General features: G+C 40.5%; 2 protein-coding genes across 3 annotated transcripts; both read right to left on the bottom strand.

The window, feature by feature from the left end:
• Positions 1-1,714: 1,714 nt before the first annotated feature.
• Positions 1,715-5,884, bottom strand: LOC112228874 (transmembrane protein 45B-like). The gene is made up of 6 exons (XM_024394589.2): positions 5,740-5,884; positions 3,623-3,825; positions 3,278-3,490; positions 2,907-3,091; positions 2,663-2,805; positions 1,715-2,498 (listed from the first exon to the last, which is right to left on the bottom strand). Exons 2-6 carry the CDS (start codon positions 3,810-3,812, stop codon positions 2,396-2,398), a joined length of 834 nt encoding a protein of 277 aa, XP_024250357.1. The 5' UTR covers positions 3,813-3,825; positions 5,740-5,884; the 3' UTR covers positions 1,715-2,395.
• A 710-nt stretch (positions 5,885-6,594) lies between these two features.
• Positions 6,595-15,303, bottom strand: LOC112228141 (guanine nucleotide-binding protein G(I)/G(S)/G(O) subunit gamma-8). Of its 2 annotated transcripts, none has more exons than XM_024393263.2 (4): positions 15,183-15,303; positions 15,012-15,087; positions 6,928-7,075; positions 6,595-6,760 (listed from the first exon to the last, which is right to left on the bottom strand). In XM_024393263.2, the coding sequence occupies exons 3-4, from the start codon at positions 7,009-7,011 to the stop codon at positions 6,632-6,634; spliced, it is 213 nt and encodes a 70-aa protein (XP_024249031.1). In that variant the 5' UTR covers positions 7,012-7,075; positions 15,012-15,087; positions 15,183-15,303; the 3' UTR covers positions 6,595-6,631. The 2 variants fall into 2 exon arrangements, with proteins under 2 accessions (XP_024249031.1, XP_042165420.1); XM_042309486.1 differs by having other exon boundaries at positions 6,928-7,037.
• Between the last annotated feature and the right edge of the window lie 7,378 nt (positions 15,304-22,681).

Below are 22,681 nucleotides of genomic sequence, written 5' to 3'. Positions count from 1 at the left end.
TCTAGGATTTTGCCTGTGCTTAACTCCATTCCTTTTATATCCTGAAGAAATGTATGATTACAAGCAGTGGAGGCTGCTGACGGGAGGACGGCTCATGATAATGGCTGGAATGGAGTGCATGGAAGCCACACGTTTGACACAATTCCATTTATTCCAGTCCATCCATTACTATGAGCCGTCCTCCCCTCAGCAGCCTTTACGGATTACAAGCATACCCATAACATGATGCAGTCACGACTATGCTTGACAATATGGAGAGTGGTACTCGGTAATGTGTTCTTTTGGATTTGCCCCAAACATAACACTTTGTATTAAGAACAAAAAGTGAATTGCTTTGCCACATTTTTTGCAGTATTACTTTAGTTCCTTGTTGCTAACAGCATGCATGTTTTTGAATATTTTTATTCTGTACTGGCTTCCTATTTCACTATCAATTAGGTGAGTATTGTGGAGTAACTACAATGTTGTTGATCCAGCCTCAGTTTTCTCCTATCACAGCCATTAAACTATGTTACTGTTTTAAAGTCACTGTTGGTCTCATGATGAAATTCTGATTCAGAGGGGTTGTGTTAAATGCAGAAGACACATTTCGGTTGAATGCATTCCGTTGTACAACTGACTAGTGTGTGTGTGTGTGTGTAGGCCAGTGACGACAAAAATCTACATTTAATCCATTTTAAATTCAGGCTGTATGGAAAAAGTAAAGGGGTGTGAATACTTTCAGAGGGCACTGTATATGTTGTGAAAGGCTAAGAGTTTGCATCACCATGGAATTGCTTTACTACAGTATGTGTTAGGCAAGGTTCGGTCAACAGCTCGCAAATGTCATTATGCAAACTAGACTGAAACTACCCTAGTTTCTACTCATGGTAAAAAGACTGGGGGTGGATTTTTTTTTTCACCAGACCTGTTGATCTATATAAAACATTTCAAGTTGATTTGCTATTCATTCCCATCCACTTTAACGCCTGACTAGTACGATGTCTTATCCAGTAAGCAGATACATTGTTCTAGGTATCTTTAATCTCATGGATGCAGTGATGAAGCCCTCCATAGACTAATCTTATCACTGCATTTGTGAGAATTCGAGTGCAAAGTTTGTAGTTCCATCTTTTGGGTATGGTATGAAAATATGATCACACAATGTAATCTCTCTCCTATATAATCTTGTTTCATTTGTTTGTGTTAAATTTTGATGAATCTGGTAGTAATCAAGTTTTTTTTTATGTGGTCATGTAAGTATTTTGTACCTAAAATAATAATAATTTTTTAAAATTAAACTACACTATGAATGAAAAAAATATTTATTGGAAATATATTATCTCTGACAATCATTAGGCATTCTGTTTTCAGGAGGGAAAGAAGCATGTTGCTCTATAGCAGGGCTCTCCAACCTTGTTCCTAGAGAGCTACTGTCCTGTTAAATTCTCCAACCCTAACCTAGCACACCTGATTTTAATATTTAGCTGGTTAACCAACTGAATTAGGCTAGTTACAACTTGGACTGGTGCGAAAACCTACAGGACTGTAGGTCTCCGTTCTGTATAGCCATAGGCAGGACGAGTATGCAAATGTTTCAACTGGCTTAAGAGGAGAGGAAACCCCAGCAGGTAACATTGTCGATGTCGTGTTACAATGTCGGGTGTATTCATTAGCCAGATTCCATTTTCAAAATGTTTGGTTTCGCAACAGAAACCATTTTCTCCAAACTGAGTGCGTATTGCAACAGAAATCTTATTTATTGGACAAATTCAGGTAGGTCCTATCCCTGTTTCATTCTGTTTGGTTTTCCATTGCACAACATAATGAATACACAACAGGTGTTAATGTGTCACAAGAAATGTTGAAATTCTCTCACCTCCAAGGAATACTTTTACATCTCACCTATTTTCCTTGGTCTCATAGCAACCTGCTCAGTTTTGAAAATCAGTTATTAGCTTTTATACTTTGAATTACATGACATTTGTCCGGGCTCAGTAAAACAATTTATTTCAAATGAATTTGGCTTGAATCTTAACTCGACAAGGCATGTCGTTATTTCATTGATAAAATGACACTCAAAATACACAGTAGCAGGGTTACAAACCTCGACTAACCGGTGCCCCCCCCCCCGACTCTGTACTGGTACGCCCCTGTATAAAGTCTAGCTATTGTTTTATTGCTTCTCTTTTTTTACATCTTATTTGTATTTTCTTTTTTTTTCCCCTTTAAGCTGCATTCTTGGGATTCGTAAGTAAGCATTTCACTGTAAGGTCTACTGTTGTATTTGGCGCATGTGACTAATACAATTTTGATTTGAAACGAGTTAAAACCAGTTAATCAAATTTCAGACAAACAATTGTGGAGAATCCCGTAACAGTGATCTACTACTGGACACACTTCATGATGCGTCTGTCTACTCTTCGTCTGACTCCTGTAGCAGAGCCTTTTTGGAGCTAGATGTCTTTCTCATCATGATCTCTATGTCACTTCCTCTTCCTGAACATCTTTGTACACAGCTGTTAGGACCAGAGAAGAAGAAGCCATGGATTAGAGTTGGCTCATGCAGGCAGTGAATTTACCCAAGCTATGTCAATGGAATGACTTTATTTGATGAAGTTAAACTGACCTATTAAAGAGGCGATATGACAAAGATATATTGATAAAAAAGGAAGATGCTCACCACCAGCACATCCAGTAGTTGATGCCAACGATCAGCAGGGCCACAGCCAGATGCCAGCAGAAGCACATGGTGATGAACATGGTGTTATCGTGTGCCTGCAGATCCCACTGTACTCCGTTTAATGGGTACAGCACGAATCCAATCTGAAAGAGTACCCACTTTGCTCAGTTCCTCTGTGTGAGCGTGATGCGATTGACTCGTTTGAAAATGACAGTGGTTCATTTGGTGGTGGTTACTGTTCTACCTGAAAGAACCAGGAGCCTTGCAGGATGGTCATGCTGGTCCTGAGCAGTTCCAGTACGATGTTATCTCGCATGAACACCTCCAACAGGGTGATGGCCGCCCCACCAAACACCGGCACAAACAGCATGGAGTGGATGTGGGTATCCAGAGGAGGGCGCATGTGCACATGGAAGTAAAACAGGAGCCCTGGAGGGGAATGGAACATCCTGGAATATTGATACAATATGCAGATAACATCTAATCTGTCTAGTGGTCAAAGAGCAAATAAAAACGGACAATTATACTGATGGTAGGAATACCTGCTAATTCAAATCTGCCTCTAGTCTGGTAAGGGATATGTAACAAATGACATTCAACCTTTTGACACTGTACCTTCAATAAAAAAAGCCAGGGAGAGAGCAAGGCGGTCAAGACCAAGTGGGACTGGAAGCGGTGACATAGTGAGGACTTTAACAACTCCAGCAATACTGAAGAAGAGGTACATAGTGCTGTGCTGCCAGTTCATCAGCTTCACCCAGGACTGGGTCTCTCTGTTGTACAGGTGGGCATGGGGCCCATCAGGCACAAACTGCTCTGCCATGATGCCTACAGAGTGACAGGACAACATCAGGGTCAAACAGCAAGCCTCTGGCAGATCATTCAGAGGTTGAGAGATTCCATAGTGTAAGATCTTAAAGAGAGAGCAGTCCAAATAAGTGCACCAGGGAAGACACTCACCCACAAAGGCAAAGAAAATCATGAGTGCCCCCTCGATTAAGTCTATTCTGTTAAAGAACAGGGGCAGTTTTTGTCTTCCCTTAGGCTGACGCCTCCTCCAGCAGTGTCGGAGAGGGTACATCACTGACCAACACAGGCCTAACAGCAGAAAGCAGCTGCCAGGAAGGGCATGTCCCTTGAAGTTGGCCATCCTCCAGTCAACCCTGACAAATGAGAAATGTGAATTATGCATTAAATGTGAAATAAATGATAAGTTATAAGTTGTTTTGTGCTAAAATTAATTACCATGGCAAATAATTGCTTGAGTAACTTTACTGTTTACATGAAACTTTAATAAAAATGTGCAAAAAGGTGTGTGTGAACTAAACAAAGTGTCGGGGTAGGTTCCTTGTCAATCATTGGCTTAATGGTGAAATCAGCAATCAGACAATATTTTCTTTAAGTCACACAAGATCAAAATGTCAAACCAGACAGTGGTTACTTCTCTTTATCTAGTTCCGGTCTGACTCAGACCAAGCCTGCAAGCACACTCTCACAACAGCCAGGGCTTAACCACAAAGACTAATATAGATGGCTTGTGCAACGTATAGTGGCAGAGTTTTAGACACATAGCAACAGTATCTGATTATAAGGCCTGCAGCAAAACATATGAATCTTAAAGGTCCCCTTAACCAAAAATGGATAGGGTCTTTGGAACCCGCCCCCACCCCCTACAAATGCAAATGGAAATTATTTTAAAATAGGCCTATTCAGTCATCAGTAATCCAGATTGTAGCATTTGTTCATCTTGTGAGGTCAATTTAGAACAGGCATTGTGTACAGGTAATTCCTTCCATGCATCCAGGACAAGGCTGGATTTCCGCATTTGGGGCCCTGGGGCAAATTTCCTGCAATCCTACACATTTTGCCATTGCTTATGACGTGTCCAAGACGAATAGTTTGAGAAATGGGATCTATCTCCTGGAGGGCCGGATTATCAAATGGGCATGCAGGGCACATGAACTTTTTTTTAGAGGGGGTTGTGGGCCCCCAGGAGGTCATGGGCCCCGGAGCACTTGCTCTGCATGTCCTTTCGGTAATCTGACCCTCCACAAGATAGATACAAGTTCAAACCATTTGTCTTGCAAATGGAAAAGGCCTATTAATTTGTGCAGCCCCAAAGGAGAGAAGGGTAGAAAGAAACCTGAGGTGGATAGTAAAGGATAACAAGGCAAGACAATTCTGTAGTTTGCACACCAGTTTGTCGTTTCCAGCCATGTCAGATAATTGACGTTAAAAATATGTCATAAAATCTTTTGTTTGTGAGATATTGACAGCGAGTCCGTAAAAAGGCACCTGGTATCATTGTGAATGTACCTTACTAAAAATGGTGTGTTGACTATGTGCTGAGAGGCAGGCTACATTTTGCTATGTTGTCTTTACTTGAAAAGCAAGAGTTTGAAAACTGTCCGTGTGAGTGATGTGATATCATTGTCCATGCTTGCAGTGAATATCGCTTTGTTATTTGTTTATTAGACTTTACACGAGGCTAAAGTGCCATCCTTTTTATTTGTTGGTTGTTACTTTAGCTGTAATATAGTATACCTTAGGTTGGTTAAAGCTTACCGTTGTTTTGACAGAGGACATATGAATATGGTGTGTGTGTGTGTTGACTTTAATATGCACTCCAGGATCTTAAGCACAACAAATTTGTAACATTTAGTGCAAAACTACTGGCTGATATAATCAAACGTTTGAGAGTGCATATTTAACATGGAAGAGGAGTGGTCGGTATTTCTACTTGGATTACTTTTTGTCAGACAAGGTTTTCTCGACTGGTCGACCTCGCATTCGACATTGCGTAGAATATAGTCTTGTTTTCTGTCAATTTGTATTTTCTCATTAGAGTGAAAAACTAGGAAACATTGATTTGAAGTTTAAATGGAGCAATTTCTCCCCTTCTGTCCAGTCCTATAAATGTAGCCTTCAGACCTGTTGACATTTGGACCATTGTCGGGACAACGCCATATACTTTGGACCCTTTACTCATCAATCATGAGAGAACAATGGTTTTACTCTGCTATTTATAAGTTACACAACAACCACAAACACACAGAGACAATTTGAAATGTTCATACCTTGTTCGTTGTCACGGCACAGTTGGCCAACTTCTCCCTCTCAAATCAGTGAATCCTGTTAGTTGAGATGAATATTGAACTAACAGTGGCCCTAGTACCTGTGTCCACACACACACCTGCTCATCTACCTGTAGTGTAAGCATCACGTGACACCGCCCTTGCTTGCTTTGCATGACTTGACTGCGACCAAGGAGCACAGCACCCAGGGTACTATTTACAAATGGACAACACATGATATGCTTATGTTGACTATCTGTTTGTTTAATTCATATATTTTTCTTTGATCGCCTGTAATGCATCAATGGAATGATGTGAGGCACCTGCAGTGTAGGCCTACTTCAATAACACAACACTAGTTTTATATGCAAACAGTTTGATCCTCAATATAATATAGCTATTTTGTGTTAAAGTTGTCGATTTCAAAATAACCAAAAGTGGGCTATTATTGGCACGAATGGTGTTGAAACCCTGAAAAGGTTCACAGCACTCTTAGATGTTAGACATTTTACAGTCAAGTATTGCTGAGGTTTTTAGACAGATTTAGGTGCAATTTAAGTTAATGTCTAATCTCTAATTGTCAGGGCAGTGTGCTGAAAGGGAGAGGCTAGTATGTAAGCTAGGTTTGTAGGCCTCGAATGAACTTTGCTCCCATCGTAAAGAACGTTCTATTTCAGTCAATCAGATCAATCCAGATAAATAATTAAAGCGCTTACATATACAGCTTTTTAAAATACAAAAAAATCATCACACTGATTAGGCCTACCAAAACCAAAATGTTCAAGGGTTCTTCAACTGTGTTAGCATTATTTGTGCTGAGAACTGTCAATTACTTATTGCTAATAATGACACAAAACGTAGAGTTATTGTATTTAATAACGTGAATTTGTGGGGATTAGAGTATGGCACAGAAGAATTTCTTCTCCCGAAAAGGGTTCTCAGAGGATGACACTGGTATCACCAGAGGGTCCTCCTTGGCATGAGCCTCACAGAAGGCCATCAGATCAGCTGCTGCTTTGGACACCTGCACATAGAACACATGATTAACAAGGACAAAGCTATCAGATTGGAGAGTGGGAGCCACTGTGCTCTATTTACAATGTAAATTGACAATGGACAGCTTTTTTGGTACCTAAAGAGATCAAAAATAAAACAGAAAGGGATCTTGTGCCTAAACCATTCCTTGCTCACCATCATTCTTTCAATGTTAACTTCCAGTTTCAGCTGTTCCACTGTCTTGCGGGTATCTGTAATCTTAGCCATGTTATTGGACATCCTGCTTCCTCTCACTGTACCTCAGCCTGGTACAACAGTTTGTAGATCATGTATTATGTTAATGCTTTAAAGAAGAATGATCAGAATTACATTTTGTTTTAAAATCAGTTATACAGGTATTGCCATATACCATGCATCAGACGTAAATGCCAAAGCATGAGATGGAACCATGCCAATGTATAATGGTTTAATTAGCTTGTTATTGCTGCTGCCTGGTTCTAAGCTGGAAGTGTCACAGTGAGGGCCTCAGAGGGAAGAGGTGCAGGGAGAGGCATGCATAGGCAGCGGCATTGTGATTCCCTGATAAAATAAAGGTGAAATAAAATAAATTACCCAGGGTGTTTCTGCTAGCACATCACCTGTTTCCCTGTTGCTGTATCTGTAAATAAAATGTGCTGAACACTTGTTATTACCTTGTCATGATAGTCTTACTGTCTTTGTGATTATTAAAATTAGTAGCATTAGTTCTCTTACAAATTGCATGTGAATAAAGCAAATAACAGAGGAAATTCCGCAATCACCTCTCTCATCCCTCCATAACCAATTATGTAGCCGGTCATCATGTGGCACAGTGTGGCTCTCAATGACAATTGCCCACTCGGCCCCTTCAGAGGGCAGTTTCTTTCCTCAGCCGTTCATTTGTCCCCAATTTCATAGACAACTGAATGAATTGATGATGAACACTATAGCTTTGTTTTTTTACATGAACATTTACATAACATGTAGGCCTACTACACTTTAATGAACTGTACAACAACACTGTACAACAACACATATGTCAAACTTTATAGTTTGTTGTCTACATCAGAACACAGACAAATATACACTGAACAAAAACATACAGTGCCTTCGGAAAGTATTCAGTATTTCAGTGGTATATTTGTAATACATTTGCAAAAATGTCTTAAAACCTGTTTTTGCTTTGTCATAATGGGGTATTGTGTGTAGACTGATAAGAAAAACAATTATTTCATCCATTTTAGAATAAGGCTGTAATGTAACAAAATTTGGAAAAAGTCAAGGGGTCTGAATGCTTTCCGAATGCGTAAACACAACACGCAACAAAATGTCACGCAACAAGATTTTCTTGAGTTTACAGTCCACATAAGGAAATCAATCAATTGAAAAAAAATAATTAGGCTCTAATCTAGGGATTTCCAATGACTGGGAATACAGATATGCAACTGTTGGTCACAGATACCTTAAAAAAAGTTAAGAGTGTGGATCAGAAAACCAGTCAGTATTGTGTGACCACCATTTGTCTCATGCAGCTCGACACATCTCCTTCACATAGAGTTGATCAGGCTGTTGGTTGTGGTGGCCTGTGGAATGTTGTCCCACTCCTTTTCAATTGCTGTGTGAAGTTGCTGGATATTGGCGGGAACTGGAACAAGTTGTCGTACAGGTTGATCCAGAGCATCCCAAACATGCTCAATGGGGGACATGTCTGGTAATTATGCAGGCTATGGAAGAACTGGGACATTTTCAGCTTCCAGGAATTGTGTACAGATCCTTGCCACATGGGGCCGGGCATTATCATGCTGAAACATGAGGTGATGGCGTCGGATGAATGGCACAACAATGGGCCTCAGGATCTCATCACGTTATCTCTGTGCGTTCACACTGCTATCGATAAAATGCAATTGTGTTCAATGTCCATAGGTGCCAAGGCCTGCCCATACCATAACCCCACCATGGGGCACTCTGTTCACAACGTTGTCATCAGAAAACCGCTCTCCCACACGATGCCATACACACTGTTTACCATCCGCCCAGTACATTTGAAACCGTGATTCCTCTGTGAAGAGCATACTTCTCCAGCATGCCAGTGGCCATCGAAGGTGAGCATTTGCCCACTGAAGTTGGTTACAACACCGAACTGCAGTCGGTTCAAGTCCCTGGTGAGGACGACGAGCACCCAGATGAGCTTCCCTGAGACAGATTGTGCAGAAATGTGGAGGTCCTGGGCTGACGTGGTTACACGTAGTCTGCGGTTGTGAGGCCAGTTGGACGCACTGCCAAATTCTCTGAAACAACGTTGGAGGTGACTTATGGTAGATAAATTAACATTAAATTCTCTACCAACAGTTCTGGTAGACATTCCTGCAGTCAGCATGCCAATTGCACGCTCCCTCCAAATTTGAGACATCTGTGGCACTGTGTTGTGTGACAAAACGGCACATTTTAGAATGGCCTTTTATTGTCCCCAGCACAAGGTGCACCTGTGTAATGACCATGCTGTCTAATCAGCTTCTTGATATGCCACACCAGTCAGGTGGATGGATTATCTTGGCAAAGGAGAAATGCTCACTAATAGGGATGTAAACAAATGTGTGCCAAACGTTTTTGAAATAAGCGTTTTTGGGTATGGAAAATGTCTGAGGTCTTTTTTTTTTTTTTGTAACAGTATTTTTATTGGAATTTCACAATTTTCACCCATATTAAGAGATACAACAACAGAGACAAAGCACACAGAACAAAAACAAGAAAAACAGCACCCACTTACACATATCTACGTGCATATATATATACACATACATACACACACATACATATACCCATGCATATACACACACATACGCATACATACACGCACGCACACACACACACACACACATATACACACCCATACATACGTACACCATTTTCCTCTTCCCGCTCGGTGCTTCTCTCACCCCATCACCATCATTGCGTCTCTCAATGCATACATTTTAAACAAACTTACAAACAGAAATTAAACAAAAAAGCTCAGTTTAAACCAAGAGGTTAGGTTCCACACATGGAACGTACAGTGTAGTTCTGAAATACATAGATCCCCGCCATTCTAAGAGAATCCTTGCAGCATAATAGCTGATACCTCAGGTTCTAGGTAATTTAGATAAGGTTCCCATACTTTGTAGAACTGGTCTGTTTTAGAATGCAATGTACATGTCAGATATTCCAGAGGCACCCATTCAAATAGTATCTTATGCCAATCTTTAATAGAAGGAACCTTATCACTAATCCACTGTAAAAGGATGTTTTTCCTCGCTGCGAAGGTAAGGATGTTGTAAAGCCTCCTTTTACCGACAGAAGTAACATGCCTACTAGGGAGACCTAACAGTAAAGAAACTGGGTCCAATTCTAGATCAACCCCTAGGATCTTTTCAATTTCTTGCAGAACACCAGACCAGTATCTTTGTATTTTGGTACATGACCATAAACAATGTGTTAGGGTGCCTATATCAGTTTTGCATTTAAGACACTGAGGGGAAGAGGAAGTGGGGCTAAAAGCATGTCTGCGATTTGGGGATATATGCAATCTGTGTATTATTCTTAATTGGATTGCTCTAGTACGGTTACATATAGATATTGTTTTTGCATATCTCCAAATGTCCTCCCACATCTCTTCGTCAATAGTAACAGACAATTCTTTCTCCCACACTTGTTTCACCGTCCGTGTGTTGACAGCAGAAAAGGACCTTAAAGTATCATAAAACAACTTAGACATTTTCCTTTGTGGGAAAAAAAGCATTCTTTCAATGACAGACATATCAGGGTTACCAATTAAGGTGGTGCTCTTCAGAATATAATGTCTTACTTGTAGGAAGCGGAAAAAGTCCTGCTTTGGGAGTCGATATTTCTCGACCATCTGCTCAAATGACAACAAAATCTTATCAGCAAATAAGTCATTTAGCCTGCGTATGCCCTTTTAAGCCATAAATTAAAGCCAGCATCCAGCAATCCTGGACTGAAATCTGGGTTGTTAAGAATTGGGGTAAGAGCAGAGGTTAGTTTGGACCTTCCCAGGAAGCGTTGAACTGACCTCCATACTTTGAGTGTGTTAAGTGTAACGGGATTATTGCAGTGATCTTCTACAGACTTGAAACTTCTGAAAAATAAAAGATCCTGTATGGGGTATTTTGAAAGAGAAGTCTCAATGTCTAACCAAATAGAGGAGTCATCATTTGTGATCCAGTCAGAAATATAACAAAGGTGGGCACACCATTGATAGAACCTGATATTGGGCAGGTCCAAGCCGCCCATAGAACTTGGCAGCTGCAATATTGCCATCTTAAGTCTTGGCTTGCGTTTACTCCATATAAAGGAACTTAGCCATCCATTTACATCCTTTATTACCTTATTGAGAGTAATACTGGGATCATTTGGATTGGGTAAAGTAGTCTAGGTAAAATGTTCATTTTCAAGAGGGATATTCTACCCAACCAAGAAATCGGGAGAGAGTTCCAGCGATCCAGATCCTGTCTTATTGTATCAAACAAGGGAACAAAATTGGCTTTGTACATTAGCTGGAATTTAGGAGTTACAAATATACCCAGATACATGAAACCTGAGGGAGACCATTTAAAAGGGAAGGGGAGAAGTATTAGGTACAGAGTGTAGGCTACCAAGTGGCATAGCCTCTGACTTAGTAAGGTTAATCTTGTAGCCTGAGAATTCGCTGAATAATTCAATAATATTAATAAGAGATGTAATTGAAGTCTCGGGACTAGAGATGAATATCAGGACATCATCAGCATACAAGCTTATTTTATGGTGAACATCACCAATGAGCAGCCCCTGTATAGCAGGCGTTACCCTGATGGCCTCGGCTAGTGGTTCCATAACGAGTGCAAAGAGGGGGGATAAAGGACAGCCCTGTCTGGTACCTCTGTGTATAGAGAAGCTATTTGACCTTAGCCCATTAGTAAGGACAGCAGCCTGAGGATCATCATATAAAACTTTCACCCATTTTATAAAGTTGTCCCCCAGACCAAATTTATTTAGAGCAAATAATAGGTAAGACCACTCCACACGATCAAATGCTTTCTCAGCATCTAGGGAGAGCACAAGACCATCCACAGCACTGGCTCAAGGATCAGGCCATGGAACTCTTTATAGAACTCACTACAAAACCCGTCTGGTCCTGGGGCCTTACCATTTTGCAGATTCTTAATTGCGAACATTATCTCTTCCTTGGTAATAGGGGCATTAAGGAGGGACCTCTGCTCTTCGGAGATAGTAGGGAGCTCAATCTTACAAAAGAAGTTCTCCATTAATTTGGGTGCATCCTTTGGCAGTTCTGAGGCATAAAGGTTTGTATAAAATTTCTTAAATGAGTCCCTTATCAATTTATTTTCATATAAATGATTACCATCAGAATCAGTAATAGTAGCAATTGACTGAGAGTCAGCCCTCTTTTTAGCTAGGTATGCCAAGTACTTTCCTGGCTTATTGCCATGTTCATATAGCTTTTGCCTGACAAATCTCATTTTCTTTTCAGCGTCCTGTGTTAGGAGAGTCTAACGTTGATCTAATGACTGATATTTCCTTTAATAGGGCAGGAGTGGGCGTTTTAATGTAGTCCTTCTCTTTAGTTCCTAATTCACCCTCTAACATTTTTTGCTTTTCCCGCTTTTTCCGTCTCTTAGTAGCTGTGTATGACATAATCAGACCCCTGGCATACGCTTTACAGGTCTCCCAAAGGAGCGAGGGGTTATCTGTTGATTGAGAGTTAGAGAAAAATGCTTTAAACTCTGTTATAAAATATGATGTGAATGTATGGTCTTTAAGAATGGTTGTGTTCAACCTCCAATGTCTTGACCGATTGAATGCCCCTTTGAGTTTTATGTCCAGGATCACCTCAGCATGATCAGATATGACTATGCTTCCTATCCTAGCGGATAAAACAGACTGCAAAGACGTCTTGGGCATAAAAAAATTATCTATTCTAGTCTGACATCCATGAGGTGCAGAGAAAAAAGTGAACTCTCTGTTGGAGGGATGGAAAGCTCTCCAGACATCCGCATACCCCAGATCATCACAAATAACTTTAAGTGACTTAGCTTGAGGAGAGAGTGAAGCTATACCACTGGGAAACTTATCAATAAGGGGTTCAACAAGCAGTTAAAATCTCCTCCAACCACTGCAGAGTCTGAGTTTAATTCTGAAAAGTCTAGAAATGCCTTAGTGAGGAAATCAGGGGGTGAGCAGGGGGAAGTAAATATTCATTATGGAAATGTTCTGCCCTTGTAAAGTACCATTAATTATAACAAAGCGACCAAATGTATCTTTCACACAATTCAAGACCTTATTAAGTGGTAAGTTCTTTTTCACCAGAATTGCTACACCTCTACTTCTGGATGTAAATGATGAGAAAAACACTTGACCAAACCCCCCTTGTTGTAATTTCAGGTGCTCCTTATCATCCAAATGAGTTTCTTGCAACAGGGCAATATCAATATTTTATTTTTTCAAAAAAGACAGTACTTTCTTCCTTTTAATGGGGTTATGGCTCCCTCTAATGTTCCACGTACATACACGCAGTCTGTTATCTGCCATTGTATCTTGACCATTCAATATCCAGAATGGATCCTACTGTAAAAGTGGGGTGGTACCTTTTTCCATGTGTTGAACTCTCCTCTATCTCACTGAGCATAAACAAAAAATATGAACCCTGAACTCGAACTATACTAAACCCCAAAATTAAACATGTAAAAATCCAAAAGGGGGTTTTCCCACTAGCTAACATGCAGGGGATTTCAACTCTCCAATGTAGACTCTTAAGTCCGCATTGCCGCTCAATAGACTCATCCTTTATATATATGGAAAAGAAAATCAATAGAAGAAGATTGAGGCTCTTCCACCTAAAACCAAGCCTGGGCACCAATATGGATTCACACATCTCAGCCTGAGCTATAGCGGCTATTACTTTAGCAAGAAAAATAATTAAGATACGAATATTACTGAGCCGGAGTACGTGAGGACTCACACCACTGTTTCATGATCAGATTCAACCAAAAATAAACAAAGTTATTCAATGCTGTGGAGGTGCAGCTTAAAGTTATTTACCCGAGAGAGTCAATAAACGCAGCAGCCTCTTCAGGTGTGTAGAGCTTTTTAGGTGATCCGTTGACCATAATCTTCAATGTGGCCGGGTACAACAGTGCGTAGTCCATCTTCATTCTCCTGAGTCGAGCCTTCGCCTCATCAAACGCTTTGCGTCTTCGTACAACCGCTGTGGAATAATCATTGAAGAATGAGACCTTTGGACCTTTATGTTGACTACCATCAGAGCCGATGTTTCAAGCCGCATCCATGACGCGCTGCTTGTCGGTGAAGTTGTGGAACTTTATAACCACCGGCCGTGGGCGCTGATTGGGTCCGGGTATCGGTGCTTGAGAGCGATGGGCTCTGTCCAGCTTCACACGACCAGCCTTAGTGTCCATTTGTAGGTAGCCAGGGATCCATTCCTCAAAGAATTTTACTGAACGTGTCCCTTCAGAATTTTCCGGGAGTCCCACAACACGAATATTGCATCTGCGTCCTCGATTATCCAAGTCGTCAATGTGCTCCGCCATTTCGCGCACCTGTTTCTCAAGTGCTTTTATCTTAGCGTCCATAGATGGAGTTGAAGTTTCCACTGCAGCAATTCTCCCTTCCGCCTCAACAACACGTTTCACAACGCTCTGTATTTCAGCTGAATGGCCTGCTATTGCTTCCAAGACCGTTCTTATCTTAGCATCGATCACTTTAGTAATGTTATCAGTCATCTTTTGAATCATCAGGTCCATTGTGCCTGGATCCGCAATGGCGTTAGCTTCGCTAACGTTAGCTAGCTCCTCATGCACATCCACAGGGGTGGTGGTTTTGGTCGACTTCTTAGTAGTTCTATTGGGCATGTTGTCGGAGATTTTTGCGAAATAGTCATCAAGACTCATTATATGGTAACTTATTTAGCCAATTCTACCACTTTTTCAAGCTAGGAGATTAATGTAAGAATATAAATTTACGAATGCCACGAGAGCTCGCTGAAACACCGTGTTCTCTCTACGGCGCCATTTTGTCCCCCCTCGTCTGAGGTCTTTTATTTCAGCTCATGAAACATGGGACCAATACTTTACATGTTGAGTTTATATTTTTGTTCAGTGTATATCAATATTCTATTTACAACAACATCAACTTTCACTATGGACCAGAACACAATCAATCTAATTTAAGGATTCTAATTAGCCACTTACCGCAAAAACAAGACAGACAGGTTGGTAGGTCCAGGGCTCCCGAGTTGAGGTGGGATGGTTGAACAAGGCAATCTCTCTACAAACAAATTGAGAGTTCCAAATGGAGAGAGATTAGTGAGTATGATGGGGAGGAGGGCTTGAATAGGTTCCCTCCTCTCATACAGTAATTACCTCTCGTTCTTCCCCCATGTTGGGCTCAATGCAACGAAAGCAGACGACATAGGGTGTGAAGTTCCTCTCTTGACAGTGCCTATCATTTGATTGTCATCAATCAGACTTGTCATTTTAGCTGTTTACTTTCGAGGAGACTCCTACAATTTTGTTGTAAAAGGTTGTCATTTCATCCCGTAATCATTTTTTCAGGCAAATTTGGGTTATGCTTATTGGGTCTGATTATTTATTATAAACCAAAAATAATCTGTGTTGCTCTTACATTTTCTGTTTAAGACTGTATTTATTTTGTATTGTTGTATTACTGTACTACAGTTCTGTGGAAAAAGTGGTTTGCATGTAACCAAGAGCCTTAGGCAGGAGAGGTGTCATGAGAGATAAGCCTAGTGGTTGTTTTCCACATGCTACCCACAACAAATATTTACCTGAAAGATTACAAGGGGGACGCTTCGTACCACCGTTGTTGTGCTACACTGTGGCATACTTAAATACTCATGTAGTACGGAGTGTTATAGTGTCTAATACCATATATTGTGTGGTTAGGGATCCTGATGGTCTAAAATGGAGTGTGATGTGGAGTCTCTGAAGGGGAAGTTACATTTAGTTTCCAGTAACTCTAAGTACTGTCTGGATTTTCAGTATCTCTAGCAGGGCTTGCAGGGTTGCCAGGCTACAGCAGGGGCTACAGTGCCTGCCTCATAGTTTAATGCCAAGTGCCTCATTAGCAGGTGTTTCCCTGCGTTGATTGGTCGTCTCACTGCAAGTAGAGTGCTTCCAACCAGCACAGCCAGGTAAAGTCCTTCAACACTTACGCTTTCTCTGCTGCAGGTTGATGTTTATTGTAATTAATCTTGCCCTGGAGGCAGAACTGAGCAGTTTCCACTAGATGGGCCAGCTGCAAAGTCAAAATGGGCATTTCCTGAAAACAAAAAATGAGCTTTTTGGTCTTAAATTTTAACCCATAACCGTCTAAGCTATTAGCCCGTACAAACGCATTGAATAACAGATTCACTACATGGATCAACTTGTTCAGTTTATGTCTCAGTAGTTAAATCTTATGTTCATACAAACATTTACAATTGTTAAGTTTGCTGAAAATAAACGCAGTTGACAGTGAGAGGACGTTTCTCTTTTGCTGAGTTTAGATATCTCTATCTTAAAAACGTATTCGGGATCGGTGTCCCATCCATGGGACGGTTAACCTAACATAGGTTAACCGGGTCGGCAGGGTAGCCTAGTGGTTAGAGCGTTGGGCTAGTAACCGGAAGGTTGCAAGTTCAAATCCCCAAGCTGACAAGGTACAAATCTGTCGTTCTGCCCCTGAACAGGCAGTTAACCCACTGTTCCTAGGCCGTCATTGAAAATAAGAATTTGTTCTTAACTGACTTGCCTAGTAAAATAAAGGTTAAAAAAATATATATATATATAATTTTTAAAACATGTGGATAGGGGGTGCTTAGGCCTAAGGCTGAGAAAATAAGAAGACACAGTGGCAGAATAAATTCAACCACACATTTGTTTCATCACAAAAACAGAGAGAAAACTCCGGTGAAGTCCAAACAGCATATTGCATGTAACAAACAGTACATGACCTACAGCATGGGAAAAGCAAGTTAAACTACTAAACAACTACTGATTTAGAACCACAGAGAGTTAGTGCAAGTCGCAAAGAAAACAGGAGCTGCCTCCACTATTCCAGCACCATTTCAACTTTAACATTTCAACATCATCAAATAACTTATGCTTAGTCGAATACAGTGACAACTAAAAGAACCCCACAAAAATGTGTCCATCAACATAAGCTAAATATGATGTAGCAAATCTGTCATTCTGCCCCTGAACAGGCAGTTAACCCACTGTTCCTAGGCCGTCATTGAAAATAAGAATTTGTTCATAACTGACTTGCCTAGTTAAATAAAGGTAAAAAAATAAATAATTAGCATGAGGTTGTCGTTAACAAGAACATTTCCCAGGACATAGACAAATCTGATATTAGCAGAAAGCTTCAATTCTTGTTAATCTAACTGCTCTGTCCAACTTTCAGTAGCTATTACAGTGGAAGAATACCATACCATTGTTTGAGGAGAGTGCACAATTTTGAACATGAAAAGTTATTAACAAATTAGGCACATTTTAGCAGTCTTTTGAATTTTGAACAGAAATGCAATGGTTCATTGGATCAGTCTAAAACTTTTCACATACACTGATGCCATCTAGTGGCAAAAAATCTAAATTGCACCTGGGCTGGAATAATACATTATGGCCTTTCTCTTGCATTTCAAAGATGATGGTACAAAAAAATACAAAAGAACTGTTGGTTTTTTCTTTGTATTATGTTTTACCAGATCTAATGTGTTATATTCTCCTACATTCCTTTCACATTTCCACAAACTTCAAAGTGTTTCCTTTCAAATGGTACCAAGAATATGCATATCCTTGCTTCAGGGCGAGCTACAGGCAGTTAGATTTGGGTATATAATTTGAGGCAAAAATTGAAAAAAAAGGGTGGATCCTTAAGAGGTTTTAAACTGACAAAAATATAAAAATATTATGCGAATTAGATTTCCATGGGGGGTGCAGAAATTGACTCTAGAGGTTTAAGATTAGGGTTAGGCATTAGGGTTCTCAGTGTGGTTAAGGTTAGGCTTCAAATGAGATTTTGTGACTTTGCAGCTGTGCCAGTGACCACTCTGCAGACTCTGCAAATCAAATCACATTTTATTTGTCACAAGCTTCGAATACAACAGGTGTAGGTAGACCTTACAGGGAAATGCTTACTTACAACACCCTAACCAACAAAGCAGTTACAAAAAAAAGTAATAGATAAGAATAACGAATAATTAAAAAGCAGCAGTAAATAACAATAGTGGGGCTATATACAGGGGGTACCGGATGCCTCTAGTACATGAGTCATCCCAATAAATTTCAACCGACTTCTCTGCTGCTAGGGGCATTGTAACGATTTTCTTCTTCCTCTGAGGAGGAGTAGGAAAGATCGGACCAATGCGCAGCGTGGTAAGTGTCCATATTTTAATGAAAGATAACTGAACACTGAATACAAAAAGAACAGGAGAAATAAATGAAAAACGAAACAGTTCTGTATGGTAAAACACAGACAGAAAACAACTACCCACAACCCATAGTGGGAAAACAGGCTGCTTAAGTATGGTTCTCAATCAGAGACAACGATAAACAGCTGCCTCTGATTGGGAACCATACCAGGCCAAACACAAAAATACAAAAACATAGAACACATAGAATTCCCACCCCAACTCACGCCCTGACCAATCTAAAATAGAGACATAAAAAAGGAACTAAGGTCAGGACATGACAGGCATAGGTTGAAAGTTTGCCCATATCCAATTTGTCTGTAAAGTAGAGATTTTTTTTTGATTGAATTGATGTTATTTTATAAAACTATTACTCTAGTGTATCCATGGTGTAATGATATGGCAGTTACCACAGTAGTATGAGGGCTATGCAGCTGGATGGGCCATTCAAATGTTTATGGGTTAAATAACAGCAGTTCCATGTACACTTGATGATACAGTATATTGTGCTGAAATCCATAATCCACACTGAACTGGATGAATTCTGTAGACAATAATGACAGCCCATTGTCAGACAATAACTTGTTCAGAATACACGTGAGACTGTCCAGGTGCATTTTTGCAGTTGTTCCTTACTCCATACCATGCTGCCTATCCATTTCCATTCATGTTTAGTCAATTAATATATTCCAAATATATTTTTTAAAGCTGTACTTAGTTTTAAGGCCTGTTATTATGAACTGACCGGAACAAAACATATTTCCTGTAACAAATTCACATAGGCAAAAACACTACCGGTCAAAAGTTTTAGAACACCTACTCATTCATGGGTTTTTCTTTATTTTTTTTACTATTTTCTACATTGTAGAATAATAGTGAAGACATCAAAACTATTAAATAACACATATGGAATTATGTAGTAACCATAAAAGTGTGGATCAAATCAAAATATATTTTACATTTGAGATTCTTCAAACAGCCACCGTTTGCCTTAATGGCAGCTTTGCACACACCTGGCATTCTCTCAACCAGCTTCATGAGGTAGTCACCTGGAATGCATTTCAATTAACAGGTGTGCCTTCTTAAAAGTTAATTTGTGGAATTTCTTTCCTTCTTAATGCCTTTACGCCAATCAGTTGTGTTGTGACAAAGTAGGGGTGGTATACAGCAGATAGACCTATTTGGTAAAAGACCAAGTCCATATTATGGGAAGAACACCTCAAATAAGCAAAGAGAAATGACAGTCCATCCTTACTTTAAGACATGAAGGTCAGTCAATACAGAAAATGTCAGGAACTTTTTGAAGTTTCTTCAAGTGCAGTCACCAAAACCATCAAGCGCTATGATGAAACTGGCTCTGATGAGGACTGCCACAGGAATGGAAGACCCAGAGTTACCTCTGCTGCAGAGGATAAGTTCATTAGAGTTACCAGCCTCAGAAATTGCAGCCCAAATAAAAGAAAACCCCTTGAATTAGTAGGTGTTCTAAAACTTTGGACCGTTAGTGTATATTAATGTATTGTCAAGACACAGGATATCATCATCATGCGGCCATAGACTGTCTTGATTGGCAGACTCTCCTGTTAGCGCGCATTTCTTGCATGATCTCAAACCTCATGATAATTACGCACAGCAATTCCTAGGAATGGGTAGAAGTGTATGGTGAGCGAGGTGACATGATCTCTACCTCTAGCACCAGCCCTAGCACACACAGTAGTATCCAGAGATGTCTTTTCCCCATGAGCTTAAAAGGCCTTGCATCACATATTTGAGGCGATATTTGATTCCAGCCATGAACTTGGATCTGCTTCCTGTTTTCTTGGTGTAGTCCCAAACAGTGAGGCTGCAAACCTTTGTCACAACCAAGGAAGAGACGCGGTTGATGATATGGACGTCAATTCAACACCTATTCCACGTTGATTCAACCAGTGCATGCCCAGTGGGCGGGTAGACATCAAGGTACTCTCCCGCGCAAATGTTCTCGCAATAATAGTGACTGTCCTCCAATATGCACGCACAAAACTTCACACCGTCTGCTTCTTTCAACCTATAGGGTTCTCGGCATTGTGCATTGCGGACTTCAAAGCACAAAGTGGTCCGAAGCAGAACGATCATCACATTCATGGTTGCCTTGTGTGGACAGAAGGGGTACAGGTATCTCCTTAAGTGACCAGTGTGTACCATACACTCGCGTCAGCTGTTGGCAATCGACCCTGTCTGCTTTGTTCAGTACCACATGCGACTTGTCTTCATGGCCATGCAGAGGCCCAAAGGCACGAGCCCACCAGAGAACTTCAGTTTAGGTGCATCAAACAGAAGGATGATGCGGTTGACACGTTCTGCAAACCAGCGCAGCACTGCTGGGAAATCATATCCTAAAATAAGAAAGAACAGCACAGTAATTTTATGAGTGCATTAAAACAATGGGGGAAAAATACAGTGCCTTGTGAAAGTATTCGGCCCCCTTGAACTTTGCGACCTTTTGCCACATTTCAGGCTTCAAACATAAAGATATAAAACTGTATTTTTTTGTGAAGAATCAACAACAAGTGGGACACAATCATGAAGTGGAACAACATTTATTGGATATTTCAAACTTTTTTAACAAATCAAAAACTGAAAAATTGGGCGTGCAAAATTATTCAGCCCCCTTAAGTTAATACTTTGTAGCGCCACCTTTTGCTGCGATTACAGCTGTAAGTCGCTTGGGGTATGTCTCTATCAGTTTTGCACATCGAGAGACTGAAATTTTTTCCCATTCCTCCTTGCAAAACAGCTCGAGCTCAGTGAGGTTGGATGGAGAGCATTTGTGAACAGCAGTTTTCAGTTCTTTCCACAGATTCTCGATTGGATTCAGGTCTGGACTTTGACTTGGCCATTCTAACACCTGGATATGTTTATTTTTGAACCATTCCATTGTAGATTTTGCTTTATGTTTTGGATCATTGTCTTGTTGGAAGACAAATCTCCGTCCCAGTCTCAGGTCTTTTGAAGACTCCATCAGGTTTTCTTCCAGAATGGTCCTGTATTTGGCTCCATCCATCTTCCCATCAATTTTAACCATCTTCCCTGTCCCTGCTGAAGAAAAGCAGGCCCAAACCATGATGCTGCCACCACCATGTTTGACAGTGGGGATGGTGTGTTCAAGTTGATGAGCTGTGTTGCTTTTACGCCAAACATAACGTTTTGCATAGTTGCCAAAAAGTTCAATTTTGGTTTCATCTGACCAGAGCACCTTCTTCCACATGTTTGGTGTGTCTCCCAGGTGGCTTGTGGCAAACTTTAAATGACACTTTTTATGGATATCTTTAAGAAATGGCTTTCTTCTTGCCACTCTTCCATAAAGGCCAGATTTGTGCAATATACGACTGATTGTTGTCCTATGGACAGAGTCTCCCACCTCAGCTGTAGATCTCTGCAGCTCATCCAGAGTGATCATGGGCCTCTTGGCTGCATCTCTGATCAGTCTTCTCCTTGTATGAGCTGAAAGTTTAGAGGGACGGCCAGGTCTTGGTAGATTTGCAGTGGTCTGATACTCCTTCCATTTCAATATTATCGCTTGCACAGTGCTCCTTGGGATGTTTAAAGCTTGGGAAATCTTTTTGTATCCAAATCCAGCTTTAAACTTCTTCACAACAGCATCTCGGACCTGCCTGGTGTGTTCCTTGTTCTTCATGATGCTCTCTGCGCTTTTAACGGACCTCTGAGACTATCACAGTGCAGGTGCATTTATACAGAGACTTGATTACACACAGGTGGATTGTATTTATCATCATTAGTCATTTAGGTCAACATTGGATCATTCAGAGATCCTCACTGAACTTCTGGAGAGAGTTTGCTGCACTGAAAGTAAAGGGGCTGAATAATTTTGCACGCCCAATTTTTCAGTTTTTGATTTGTTAAAAAAGTTTGAAATATCCAATAAATGTCGTTCCACTTCATGATTGTGTCCCACTTGTTGATTCTTCACAAAAAAATACAGTTTTATATCTTTATGTTTGAAGCCTGAAATGTGGCAAAAGGTCGCAAAGTTCAAGGGGGCCGAATACTTTCGCAAGGCACTGTATATGAATAAGGTCAACATGTATAATCCCAGTGGACCTCAAATATTGCATTGGATTGAGTGTTGTTAGCAGCTCCACCCATAGATGAATATCTCCACATATATGAATCCATCTGTCCTCCCATCCCATACATACTGTAATTTAGTGTCATCATCCATTCTGCTTCAAATCAACATCAGCTCGTCATGGCAAAATGCTAGATGGATACGGTATGTGCAGTAGGCATGCACTATTGACACGTTTTTTTCATATCAAACAGTTGATTTGAAAATAAGGTCATGACGATGACGGAGGTGAGCACGCACATCGTTGAGGCAGCCACTGTGTTTCGGTCGATGATCGTGTTTGGGTTTACTTATTTGTTTGTTAATTTTTGGATCGCAAA

This window comes from Oncorhynchus tshawytscha, linkage group LG30, assembly GCF_018296145.1.
Source record: "Oncorhynchus tshawytscha isolate Ot180627B linkage group LG30, Otsh_v2.0, whole genome shotgun sequence".
In the NCBI taxonomy this organism is placed as follows: Eukaryota; Metazoa; Chordata; class Actinopteri; order Salmoniformes; family Salmonidae; genus Oncorhynchus; species Oncorhynchus tshawytscha.
This window is presented reverse-complemented; position numbering and strand designations above follow the sequence as displayed.

Excerpts from the sequence above, each read along its gene's own strand:
- LOC112228874 (XM_024394589.2), bottom strand. The coding sequence starts at position 3,812 with ATGGCCAACTTCAAGGGACATGCCCTTCCTGGCAGCTGCTTTCTGCTG. Across the intron at positions 3,491-3,622 it reads GATTTTCTTTGCCTTTGTGG|GCATCATGGCAGAGCAGTTT; the intron begins GTGAGTGTCTTC and ends GTCACTCTGTAG. Across the intron at positions 2,806-2,906 it reads AAGGCTCCTGGTTCTTTCAG|ATTGGATTCGTGCTGTACCC; the intron begins GTAGAACAGTAA and ends GTACTCTTTCAG.
- LOC112228141 (XM_024393263.2), bottom strand. The coding sequence starts at position 7,011 with ATGTCCAATAACATGGCTAAGATTACAGATACCCGCAAGACAGTGGAA. Across the intron at positions 6,761-6,927 it reads TTAACATTGAAAGAATGATG|GTGTCCAAAGCAGCAGCTGA; the intron begins GTGAGCAAGGAA and ends TTCTATGTGCAG.